This window comes from Eublepharis macularius, chromosome 1, assembly GCF_028583425.1.
Source record: "Eublepharis macularius isolate TG4126 chromosome 1, MPM_Emac_v1.0, whole genome shotgun sequence".
NCBI lineage: Eukaryota > Metazoa > Chordata > Lepidosauria > Squamata > Eublepharidae > Eublepharis > Eublepharis macularius.
The window spans coordinates 183,523,624-183,537,322 of NC_072790.1; the positions used below are offsets into that span (position 1 = coordinate 183,523,624).

Here is a 13,699-nt window from a genome sequence, read left to right on the forward strand (position 1 = left end):
TGGCACAGGCTTTAAGATCATCAGCAAGAGCACCCTTTATCGGATACATGAAGTATTACTCTCTGAAGGTGTAAAGCCAGGCAGTTGAGCAACCAAGACACAGGTATGTTATGTTGGAGCTTGCCTGGATCTATTGTTTTGTACTTGTTATTAATGTATAATTCTACTACAGCTTTGCACCATACTCTTAACAGCACATTTCCAGGTATTTTTTCCTCCATACTGAAAAGAAATTAAGTCTCTTGAAAGAGGAAGTGCCAGGATTTTCAGGTTCAAAAACCATATCCAGAGGAGCCCAACTTGATTGTTCTAAAATCAATTACACAGGGTTTATATTGGAAAACTTATTCTGAAGTTCCATATTCATGTGTATTTCTGCCAAACATACACTTAGATCTCTGGATCCAAAAATATTCCACTGCGCCTGCCCTACTAACAAAGAAAGCAGAGGAGGAGTTGAGAATTGTGCCGCAAAGCATCACATTCAATCTTCAACAGAACCCTACTTTTCTTCTGTTCTGGAGTTGTTAAAATATTAGGCACCTAGGGCTCCAACCTAGAAATGTAGTCAAAGAGTTCTTGCATTTTGCTTTCCTGTTCAGCAGCAGCTTTAGAAACTTTATGCAGAGCCCATACAAAGTCTGTCAAGCAGCACTAGAAATGACAGCTGCCCTTTTCTTCCCAACAGGTTAGGTAAGTATGGTACCCTCTAGCCATCTTGACAAAGTTCTACTGCAACATCACAATCTCACTAATTAATTGCATCCAACTTTCCCACCCCATACCAAACGAAGCTGACTTTCTTGAGGGTTAGGTATCACCAAGTTGTAGTAGTAGACTGCCATCTAGTGGTAACGTATAGTGCTGCAACCACAGTTGAAGTACCATATAGGCGCTTTCCCATACTTTGTTTAGTCTTACTCAATCCTAAAACAGAATAGATGCAGCCAAGTTTGCAAACTGACACCCAGTTATTCAGAAAGGAGAGGAGAATTTCTAAACTGAATGAGCAGATAAACACAGGGTAGATGTAGTTAAGGTAAGTGCAAAGCAGAACACACTGGCTGAGCTTGGTGGCCAACTGTTTCCTACTAACCAGCCATCTAATTCAAACCCACCACAATATTACCATTAGTAATAATAATTCCTAAATTGTCTGGAGTTACGCTATTTTTCATAAAAGGGAAACAATTTTTAACAAAAAGAATGAAAGATACCAGTGTTCATCACCTTCACTCTTACCTTCTTAATATTCTATTTTTGTCATTCTTGACATACTTGCTCAATCAAACTTTGTCAATAAATACATCTTTTTTTAACAAGCTCATAACTGCACAAAAAGTACATTTAGGGGGAATAAGATTTATTTTTTTAAAAGTCAAAAGGTATTTGGGCGTATCCATAATTACTTTTAGGGGTGTTTGTAGCACTGCATGTGCAGTATTTGAGCTTATCAAATTTATGTATTTGCTGTTACGATTCCCGTCCAAAATACTTTACTACAAGTATTAAGAGGACAGGCAAGTTTTCAAAGAACACCTAGTTCTGTGGCACCTTAAAGACTAATACATTCTGGTGACAAGAGCTTATACAGTATAGCTCACTTTTAAAGATACAATATCTGTGTACAGACCATTTAGATACCTTTTTCAGATAATGGAAGAAGCTAATATTTTGCAAGCAGACACAGTCATATCATGGTAAATGGTATCTGGTAGCATGGCAGGCTGAGACCCTGGAATCTACTGCCAGTCAGGGTAGACAATGTTGAGATGGATGGATCAATGGTGTGATTCAATATAAAAGGCTCATAATTGTATGCATACTTGCCCAAGAGCAGACCCCATTAAAACTAATGGTACTTACTCCATGAAACACCCTAGCTGAGTTTGGAAGTTTTTAGTAAAAATGAGTAGTAAATGTGATAAATCTGAAATTTTTGTTCTCATCTGGTAGAGAGCCAACAGCAGTGCCAAGATAAGGTTCTTGTCATAGTGGTGCTATGCAAATTCTCTCATTTTTTTCTAGCCTCTCTCTCAGAGGAGATGATTGCAGGGAAAGGGAAGCAGACAACCAAAGAGATTCATAAAGGCTTCGGCTGAAAATGAAAATAAAAATCAGTTGCAAGCCTTCTGCTTTGAAGTTTTTAAAGGCATAATGCAAATACCTTCACTTTCAAAAGCCACTCACTGGGATTAATCAGCATACTTTCCACTGGTGAGCACTTTTGTGGAACAGTGCCACAGGAACAAGAGAGAGTGGGAAAATGAACATAACACACACACACACAATCTTCATATACACTGTTTGAGTTGATAGACTAGCTGAAGTCCAAGGATATCATTTTAGGTTTAGGCACGGAGGGCACAGGACAAGATTCACAGTAAGGCTTGGCAAGGTCTTAGTAAATTCAAGAATGAATACCCCCTTTCCAGCAAAAAAAAATTTCAGAAGCATATGATGTCAAGTTCAAAATACACTCTAAAAATATCCTTTTGGTATTATTTGGATATATTCAGATAAACTGGTATTTACATTCCTGAATAATCAGGAATCACATTTTAAAGGTTGCAGCAGCTTGTTTTTCCCCCTTTACCGGTTTGCCAGGCAATAGGATGAGGAGGGAGGAAGGGAGCATTACTGTGCCAGTGTTGCTTGCTTTCCATATGCCACTGCTAGGTCTGGCTGGCTGCCTTGATAATATTGGCTGGCCAGACTGGGTGCTGGGATTCTCTGGTGTAACACTTGTTCTGTTGAGCTTGCTTTGGCCCTGGGTTCTGCCTGGTATCTGTGAGTCACACTGGTTCTGTTGAGCTTGTAACAGTGTCCCTTGCTTCAATTTGATTCTGCTGAGATTCTCTGGTTTGGTGATGGTCCTGCTTACATTGGGAGACTTTTGGTCAGTGGTTGCTACTGTGTGTTTGGCTAAGGCTTCCTGTGTCCTGGAGAAAGCCTTGGATGGAGAGTAACTGGGGACACCCACCCACGGAAGGTGCAATACAGAAGGTGTGGTATATCTTTTAAAGTGCCCATGTGGTTTACTGTATGTGGGTAGCACAACACGTTCCATCAGGGTACGTTTGAATGAACATCAATCTTGAATAAAAAATCGTGTATTGGAGGCTCCGTTAGTACAACACTACATAGAAAAAACACACATTGAAACTGACACGCACTTTACAATATTGTTTAAGGGTAAACAAAGACATTCAGAGACTGCTGTTAGGGAACTTCGAAGGAAGGAGACCTATTGGATCTTTAAGCTAGGAAGTCTGGTACCAAGAGGTTTAAATGTTGCCAATGACTCTCATGTTTCTTACGCTGAATTATTGGTAATGGCTGTAACAAGCATGGTTCCCTTTAAGGAGGAGTTTCCCCCTATATGAAGGCGTGGTATGGATAATATATAATGGCTTTTGTTAATGGCAGTGCTCACAGTGATGTTATATGAAATGGATGTATTACTGGGTACTCAAAAGAAAAATTTTGAAGGAATCATGTAAGTGTCACTATGCTTTTATATCACTGTTTTATAAAGGACTGTAATTTGTGTATTGCTGTTAATTGCTGTATTTTTCTCTAGTGTCTGTACTCTTATTAGGATCTAGACAACCCATTAGAGGATTCATTATTAAAGAAGAAGCAATATCAAGAGATTATTCTCATATTGGAATCCATAGAGTCATCTGGAGTGAATAACCATTGACTACGTTCTACCCTACGAGCTGGACACACGGTGCTCAGGACCTTATAAACTATTGGAAGGACTAGTGTTCATATGGTGCTCTACTTGCATTGGCACTTTATACTAAATGTGCAATATTAATATTGGAATTACTTTGGGCACTAAGCACTTTATTAATCATCGGAGGAGCCTGGATGTTAGTATCGGTGTAAATGGTTTTTCTGACTGTGAGTAGGGATACTACAAGTAATTCATACGGTCCAGCAATTAATTATACACACTGCTGTGTGATTACATATGTTGAGTCTGTATTAATAAATTTGGAATGTGTTAGTAAGATTATGCGGGTAATTTTTGACTTGTATGTTGGTGGTATCCGTGAGTCACACTGGTTCTGTTGAGCTTGTAACAGTGTCCCTTGCTTCAATTTGATTCTGCTGAGATTCTCTGGTTTGGTGATGGTCCTGCTTACATTGGGAGACTTTTGGTCAGTGGTTGCTATTGTGTGTTTGGCTAAGGCTTCCTGTGTCCTGGAGAAAGCCTTGTATGGAGAGTAACTGGGGATACCCACCCACCCTTTACCCAGCTGGGATCAGGCGCGGAGCAGGGGGCAATACCCACCCTCCGCCTTCACCCAGCTGAAAGTGTAGTGGTATTTCCACACACACACCCAGCCAGCTTACAACAGTAGGCAAAACAGTTGTCTTAAACTAGCAACAAAGCCCATTGTGAAAATAAATACAATGGGCTCTAGCAACAGGGCCTAGGGAGAGCTGCGCCAGCATGGCAGCCACTGTAGAGGCGATGGGAAGGCTGCAGGGGGGCAGGGTTCCCCCTCTCTGCTGGCTCCGCAACCCTTCAGAGGTCCGCTGCTGGTGGCATAAAGGCCTGGCACAGACCTCCCAAGGCCCCACAGAGGCCATGGAGAGCCCCGCCCTTGGCACAGCCTTCTGCATGCCTCCGCAGTGGCTGTGGAGCCTCACCGCCCCTCCCCGCCAGCCCCTCAGAGGCCGGCCGCACCAACAACTCAGCTTTTATCTTGGCACAAGTGCACCCGCAGGCCTCTCAGTGCATTTGCACCAGGATAAAAGATGAATCATTGCCAATATGGCTCGCCTTTTATGTAGTAAGATACACTGCAAGAGTCAACAGAAGTTGTCTACCCAGATATGGCCGCTGGGGCACTTCATGCACCAAAGAAAGCTTCTGAGAATGTTTTTCCAGTGGTAAGGAGAAACATATGCGGAAACTGGTTCTACATGTTCAGCTGCCCTTGCTTATTCAGCGCCTAGGGCTGAACATAGTGAGATCTTTGAAAATCCGTTAAAATGGTACTAATCAACAAATCAGGATTAGTTAATTGAGTCATCTCCTGATCTCTTTCCTCATAAAAAAGCTGACTGATGCAATTTTAATCTTTAGGATTTCATCAGTGCACACATTCCACACTGTTGGGCTGGGGTGGATCATTGTGCAATGGAAATGTATTAAGAACAGACTTTTGAAAAAAGAAATATAAACACATGTCCTTGATGCTCACAAAGAATGCAGCGAAAATCAAGCATGCAACCCACTAGGAGACTATGCCAAACTCTGAAGGGATTGCTACTACTGCTCTGAACAAAACTATCAGAACTGGCATATATCTTATTTATTTATTTAATGCTATTTATAGTCCACCTTTCAAACTGAGACCCAAGATCTTATACGAGCATAAGACAACAGTTGGTTCATCCAACGAACTATTCAACTGGTTATGGGTTGCAGAAATTTTCCAGAAAGCATAGAATCAGTTACATATATGAAACATTACAGAAACAAAACATAAGTAATTTGACATGAACATAGTAAATGATACAGAAACCTGCAGTAGGAGCATATCTACACCAACCGATAGTAAATAGTATAGCCTCCAGGACCTATTCCTTTACCAAGACATCTGAATGATCCATTTTTTACAGCTCAGGCCTATTTTAGCAGAATAAAAAGCCCTCCTGAATGATTCAGCTTTGCAGTTTGCAAAAAGCCAAGAGAATGGGAGCTTTCCTGACATCTTCAGGTAGGTCATTCCATAAGGTGGGGGCCACCAAAGAGAGTGTATGCATATGGGCAGCACCTGATTTTGCCCATTTGCAGGGCGGTATCTGCAGAAGGCCCTGATCAAATAAGAAAATTTGCTGAGGCACAGCACAGGGAGAAAGGCGATCCCACAGATATGAGGGGCCAAGGCCATGAAGGGATTTGTATGTGATAGCCAAAACTCTGAATTTAATAACATTCAATTTATATACTTCCCTTCAGGACAACTTAATACTTTGTAAACCACTCTGAGTGGGTATGTTATCATTATCCCCACAAGAAAACACCCTGTGAGGTGGGTGAGGCTGAGAGAGCTCCAGAGAACTGTGACTAGCCCAAGGTCACTCAGCTGGTTTCAAGTGGAGGAGTGGGGAATCAAACCCAGTTCTCCAGATTAGAGTCCCGCACTCTTAACTGCTACACCAAACTGAGCCTTGTAACTGATGAGCAGCCAATGAAGTGACTGCAGAATAGAAGCAATATGCATGCTCCACCTAGCTCCTGACAATAATCAAGCCGCAGCGTTTTGTACCAGCTGGAGTCTCCAAATTGACTCAGTGGAGATCTATATAGAGTGCAATTCAGTAGTCTAACTGTATCATAACTGAAGACTGTCAAACCTCCATGCTAGCTGGAATTCTTTCTAATGCACCCTTTTCTTCCACATCCTCTTTGATACAACTGATTCTGAAGCAGTATCTTTAATCTCTCTTCTGCACAATGCGAGAACAGTCCTAGGGTTCATAAATGAGACCACCATATTACTGAGATTTGCTACAACTGTTAAGGTAATAATTTTTATTTGTATGCCACTATCTCTTCCTATTTTCCAGATTACTCTATAATGGCTGAACAAAATACAGGAAGAAAAACCAAAGAAGACTTCAGTCATTAACTTTCTTGTATACTGTTCTGGTCAGGTGGCTCTCCAGCAACTGAGATAACAACCTCGGAGAAGAAAATGCACAATTGCTGGGATCCAAAGAGTTCCCTCAGATGTGTCCAAGGGCTCAGGCATGACTCGTGGGAATTTAGATTTCTAAAGCAGCAGATCCTTAATCCATATCAAACACTATACTACAATTCTCTTCAGCATTGAAAGGGGTATGCTATACAATCGGAAGAGCTAGTGTTAGAATCACCTGAACCCAGGTCCTCTTGATCATGTAAAATCTAGTTACACAGTTCTTTGGATCTCAGCCAATAATTAAATGAAGAACAGAGTGTAGTTACAAGGCAGCTTGAAGACACAGGAAGAGGGTGTATTCTTACATGAGCAAAAGGGGGGGGGGCAGCGTTGGCTTGCAATAGAAGGGTAACAATTGGCTTAGTTCATTGTATTTCATCTGTTTGATGAGCCCATTTTTATGGATATTGAGAGGAAAATCAGAAATCTGAACAGGAAAACCGTACCAGCTGCTGCAGTTCTACTATGAATTTATTTGCCAAATAAGCTGCCTGAAATTTGCAGTACAAAAATCTGTAAGTAGAAAATTGTTCTGACTCTTAATTTTTACTTCCTTTGCAGCTGAACTAAATTATCCTTTTGCAATTCTACATAACTCCTTATGCTAGTGGAACACCTACAGGTCAGCTGACACACACAGGTTATGCTTTTGAGAGAATATTTAAATCCAAGCTTTAACAGAATATAGCAGCCCAAAATAATCTCTTGGCTGCTTCTGTACAACAAACAGCATGACATAAATCATCCCAGGCAAAAGAATGCCAAGCAGAGAGAATTATAGCCAGCATGGGAATCGTGTGGTACAAGCACAAAGAGCATGATGCTAAGTTGAATGAGAGCAAGAGGCTGGGGCCAGCACATTGCCTTGAACAGGCAAAAAATAAGCCCCTGTACAACTCTTTAAACAAGCTAACATGCAGGACAGACTTCGGCTTAATTCAACAGCACCAATCACATAGAGGGTACATCAAGGAAGCACAGCTCCCACATCAAAATACATAGCACAGGGCCACATTTCTGCTCTACCAAGCAAGCAGAGACGTGAATGTTGTTCAAGGAAGCAAACTGGATAGCTACAGGTTATTTGATCTTTTAGCCAGTTAGTAAAGCCTTATTAGATTTGCATTAAATACCATGAAGACAGCAGACTCTCTAGAATTACTTCCATAGAGGAAAGCAGGAAGGAACTTCCCTAGAACTCCACTGTCAATTACCATGCATAAGAAGAATGAACAGTACTTGGCTGCTTAGTTACATGTGATTGAAGTACATACATCAGTTAATCAAAACTTCTGGCACAAACTTTAAAATTAACTTTCAGGCTTGCCATAACTTCTTATATTATTTTAAAAGTTTACCTAGTCTAATTTTAAATATAACAATGAAGAAGTAACCATCACAACAATAATCCTCTGCAGCAGGGAATCTAAGCATCAATATAAACGCTAATGTGATTTAAGGTATGTTAGATAATAACTCCCCTCACTCCAAGATTAGAACAGTTTGCTGCAGAAAAAGAGCAATGACAGTGACAGAAGCTATCGGAGGTACATATTAGTGATGCTCACCATGATATTATACATATATTTGTTTTTTCAAAGAGCTGTGGTGCTGTTTGATGAAAAGGCTGACACTTAAAACTGAAAGGTAAAAACTCTTTCCTACAACTTTACAAGATTGTTAATTTCTTTATTGCCTTGCCTTTAGTTAACATACAAACAAAAAAGATGAAACAAGAAAAATTGGCACAGTAAAATACTGTCATAAAAAGCCACCAGAAAGCAAAGGCCAATTGTCTTTAACAATTTAGCTGCGAGGCCTTTGCTAAGTTTTTTGCTAATAAAATAGCACGAATACGCTCTGATCTAGATGCTAGCTGCAATGCAAGAGAGACAGAAGAAATGATAAATGCACCATCCAGCTTACATTTGGATTGCTTTGAACCAATCACAATGACAGATCTTAACAGGATCTTGATGTCTATGAAAACCACTACTTGTGTGCTCGATCCTTGCCCATCCTGGCTGTTAACATCAAGTAAGGACCACATAAGTGAACCACTGAGGTCTATTGTAAATCAATCACTAACTCAGGGCAGCTTTCCCCGGCAGCTCAAACAGGCGGTTATCCGTCCGCTACTTAAAAAACCATCCCTAGACAAAACTGATGTGGCCAATTATCGCCCAGTCTTTAATCTGCCCTTTCTAGGCAAAGTGATTGAGAGAGCAGTAGTTGACCAACTCCAGACCTTCTTGGATAACTCTAGCGCTCTGGACCCTTTCCAGTCAGGTTTCAGACCAGGGCATGGGACAGAGACAGCACTAGTGGCATTAGTGGATGATCTCTGTCTGAACATAGACAAAGGCCGTGCCTCCTTATTGCTTCTATTGGATCAAGCTGCAGCCTTTGACACAGTAGACCATGCCATCCTGTTGAGGCGTTTAGAAACAGAAGTGGGCATCAAAGGATGTGCCCTGGACTGGTTTAAACCGTTTCTCTTGGAGCGGACTCAAAGGGTGGCCGTTGGAGATCAACTGTCTCCAAAATGAGAACTATCTTGTCGGGTTCCGCAGGGCGCAATCTTATCCCCCATGTTATTCAACCTCTACATAAAACCTTTAGGAGAACTCATTCGCAGCTATGGGGTTGGATGTCATCAATATGCAGATGACACTCAACTCTATATCTCGCTATCCAGGTCCCCACAGGATGCAGTAGAAATCTTAGATCACTGCCTGACAGCTGTAGTGAAATGATTGAAAAACAATAAATTGAAATTGAACCCAGACAAGACCAAAGTGATGCTTGTTGGGAAAGCTGAGATCTTGAAGAACGTATTCCCCACTTTTGATGGAGTTTGTCTGACCCTTGCAAACTCAGTTAAGAGCCTAGGGGTTATACTGGATCCAGTGTTATTACTAGAAAAACAAGTAAAGGCAGTGGCAAAAAAATGCTTACTACAACCTTACTCTAGCCTGGAAGATGGCTTATCTTGACATGGCTGACCTGGCCACTTAGATCCATGCTATGGTAACATCAAGGCTTGACTATTGTAATTTTCTACACATAGGTCTCCCATCTAAGTTAACTAGGAAGCTCCAATTAGTGCAAAATGCTGCAGCTAAACTGTTACCAGGAGCGAGCAGGAGCATGAACATCACTCCCATCCTACAGTCGCTCCATTGGCTACCCATTAGTTTCTGTGCTCAGTTCAAGGTATTAGTTATTACATACAAAGTTATTCACGGTTTTGGTCCAGCATACCTATGGGACCACCTCCCTCCCTATGATCCTCCACAGCAGCTTCGCTCATCTGAACAGGGTCACCTGCAGGTGCCAGGCTGCACACAGGTGAAGTCAGTAGCAGCCCATATACGGGCTTTCTCTGTGGTGGCCCCTATCCTGTAGAATGACCTGCCTGAGAAGTCAGAAGAGCCTCCACTCTCCTGGCTTTTTGTAAACGATGCAAAACTGAACTATTCAAAAAGGCTTTTTTCTCAAATGGGAGGGCTGTATTGTAGGGATGGGGTCTCAGATGACCCGTTAATGAGTTAGGGACCATAGACTTCATCACTATATTGCCTTACATATTATTTGCTGCTTTAAATATGTACTTCTATGTACCACCAGTGATCCATGTTGTCTAATGTTAGTCCTAAAATTGATTATGTTCTGCTTCAGTATTTTTTCTACTCTTGTATTGGATTCTTGCTAATACTGTGTCTTTTAAACTTGTATCTATATACCCTATGGCATTGTTTATGAAATGTCCTTGATACTGTATTGAAATGTACTTGATACTGATTGTTCTAATCTCATACTGCGTAATCTGCCTTGAGTCTCAGTGAGAAAGGCGGACTATAAGTGACATAAATAAATAAATAAATGCACAGTCGGCAATATGATTCTCCACATAAAGGTGCCTTGGTAACAAAATGATTGGAAGAATTCACATTGTTGCACAGCTTTACATAGAAAAGCTTGAGACTCTGTCTGATGAAACAGATGGGTTCACAGCACTGACCACCAGAATACATTAAACAATGACGTAGCCCTTATTTCAAGAGGTTTTCAGATAAAAGCTGTATTATGGCTACTTATAGGTGTTGCAAAATACTCCACAGCTTTTATTTCACAGCTGGTCCATAGGACTGAATAAAGTGAGAGAGTTTAGGCAGAATTATATAAACATTAGATTATAATTCTATATCATTATTTTTACATTCTTAAAAATTCCAATATATTGCTTCTTCAGGAAAAACAGTTTAGAAGAACACATCTTTTTTCATTATCCCACAAATTCATTTCCCTCACTTTAAGGCTGTCATCTCCCCCCTTTGATTAACTGTCTGCCGAACATAAGATACTATTACAGCATCTTTGGCCCCCAATGTAACATTTCAGTGGGATATGTTTTACTGAAAGAATTTCCCACACTAAAAAGTGGCATAGAAACTACATATGGGCCCAAGGCAGATATTGTCTGCACCTTACCTCTTCCCATTGTTAAGAAAACCTAAAAAGAAAAAAAATGATTCAAATGGAGAAGGATAGTTCTGGAGATAATGCTGAACATATCAACGGAAATAATGCAGAGAAACTCAAAACACAGAACGTCCTTGAAGGACAAGGAGAAAAACGACATACCTTCACTAAAATGCAAACATCTAGACAGCTTTCCTATGAAGGTGATGAGGGTTCGAGAGACCTTGTTCTCAGTATCTGGACTTCAGACACTGAAAGGGGTCCAATACGAAGGAGAGAAGCCCCTTGCAACACGTGGCCCTCACCCGTTAGGCCCCCCCCCTCTTTCAAAGGGCGTTATTGAAGCGAACAAGGAAAGCGCGGCGGAGATCAGGCAGTGCCCCCTCACCTACAGGACACCAGAGTTCCCTTCCCGCTTTTATTGATCCCAGGCCGCCATCAATCAAAAAGAGGATTAAGAGCCGGGGCTTGATTTCAGTTCGATTCTGGCCCAGGGGAAGCGCTCGCCCCCCGAGGGGCGGGCGGGGGCGAATGCTCTCGCCTTCTCCTTTTGGCCGCGTCGCCTTCCAACCCTTCGGTGGCGCCCCGATCTCTCCCCCCCCCCCGACCCAGCCCCTCACCAGGCGGAGCTGGCTGGTCTCGTCGTAGGACAGGAAGCCGAGGATGCTCTCGATGGCTACGATGGGCAGCCCCACCAGCGTGTTGCTCTGCGGGAGCTGCTCCAGGGGCTGCGCTTCCCCCCGGGGCTGTGGGGGCGGCGGGGGCGACAGCCGCGCCGGGTCCATGGCACCGCCTTCCCCCTCCGACAGGAGCCGCTCAGCCGCTGCCAACGCCGCCATCTTGGGCCTGTCCCTTCCTCGGCTCCAGGAGGGGCACTTCCTGTGGCAGCGAGCCCGCCTCCTTCTCCGCAGAGGCTCTTAAAGAGACGAGCTCCGACCTTCCCTCAGACGCTCGGGACGTGGCCTCGGTAGGCGCTCTGAGGAGGAGAAGCTCGCCACTTGAAAAGTTCTGCTCCCCTTGCCGTCGTTCCAGAGATGCTCGAGTTGGCTGTGGCTCCTTAAGGCAGAACGTATCCTGTAGTTCGTTCACGTGTGCATCACGAAATTTGAAACGTGTGACTGACCCCATTGGAAAACATTGTTTTTTCATATACCTACGGAAGACTATTTAGGCACGCAATCATGAAGTAGCGCTCATCATGTACAGTCCAGGCCTTAGTGGTGAGAGAAGGAAAACTATTCTCCAGGTGCTCAAATGCCCCATTATTTCATGTAATCCAGAGATGAGTTTATAAAGGAGCAATCAGAAATTTACTCAGATTATAAAAGGAGATTTCTACGCAACAGTGTTTTTAGGATCGCATCGTGCTGAAGAGGCTGTGGGTGAAGCCGAGACCACTTACTGATTGCTGGTTCAATCTAAACTCTGTCTACCCCTTCTCATCCAGATTTTCTCAGCAAGAGATGAAAGGGGGGGGGGGGGTTATGTCCTCTCCTACTAACAGAAGAACTAAGTGAGCAGTCCTAAAAAGGAATAATCAGTAGCCCGATGTTATTAAATGCGGCTTATTCTCAGGAAAGTGTCCTTTTGATTGCTGCTTAAGCCCTACAAATGGTAATGTCACCCATTTAAAACTTCAGATGAATGATTTCTATGTTATACTCTGAAGCAAATTAAAGTCAGCAGCTGTAAATACAAGCATTTAGATTTATCTCCTCTCTAGGTCAAGGCTCTTACATCATTTATACTAATTTAGGTTTTGTAACTTGGTGTACAATATCTTTATAAATGACTTTAGATATATTTAGCTTCAGTAATGTGTGAAATCAAGCATCAGGTTATTGTCATACACACCAGATCTTTTATCCCCACTCTCCCTTCCATTCAAGCTATCTGTATGAGTGGCAGTGCATGGTCCATCCATCTATTCAGTAGATCAGCATGGGCGTGCATGGACAGGGTAGCCTTTGTGAATCTATGAGTGGTCCGTGTGTATGTGTACATGCCCATGCTGGTCTTGTGAATATATGAGTGGTCCATATATACTTTTGGTATGTGGATTCCTTGTGCAAAGCTGTACTATGAATTAGCCTTGCCTGATAAATGTCAGCTATTATAATAACTATTTGCCTAACCAACTGGATGGGCTGGTGCTTATCAGTAGATTAGGAACAGGTCAACCCACAGACAAGTAAGGTATTTCTACCTACTCAGTATATAGAAAAATATTTGTTGTTTAAAAGAAGAAACTCACTCTTCCTCCTCCGAGTCCAATAATCACAGTGTATGCTCAGTGCCCTCCAAGAGGTATAGAATGTTGCAGGCAATCGAATATTATCTGGTGGGGGAGAGAGGAAGGAGACATAGGCCTGTAGGTAATCTAAGAGTTCATAATATCCTAGAGGGGAAGATTAGGATTGTATATGTATTGTGAGGTACACATCCTACAACTCCAGCCTGAGATATTATAAAATTCTGGACAC

The 13,699-nt window shown here is 42.2% G+C and overlaps 1 protein-coding gene across 1 annotated transcript in view; it reads right to left on the reverse strand.

Annotated features, from left to right (window-relative positions):
• Positions 1-12,055, reverse strand: part of FBXO28 (F-box protein 28) — a 38,610-nt gene extending 26,555 nt beyond the window's left edge. Inside the window, exon 1 of the mRNA XM_054995373.1 lies at positions 11,837-12,055. Coding sequence (XP_054851348.1) covers positions 11,837-12,055 — 219 coding nt within the window. The remainder of the gene's footprint in view (positions 1-11,836) is intronic.
• Positions 12,056-13,699: the final 1,644 nt, after the last annotated feature.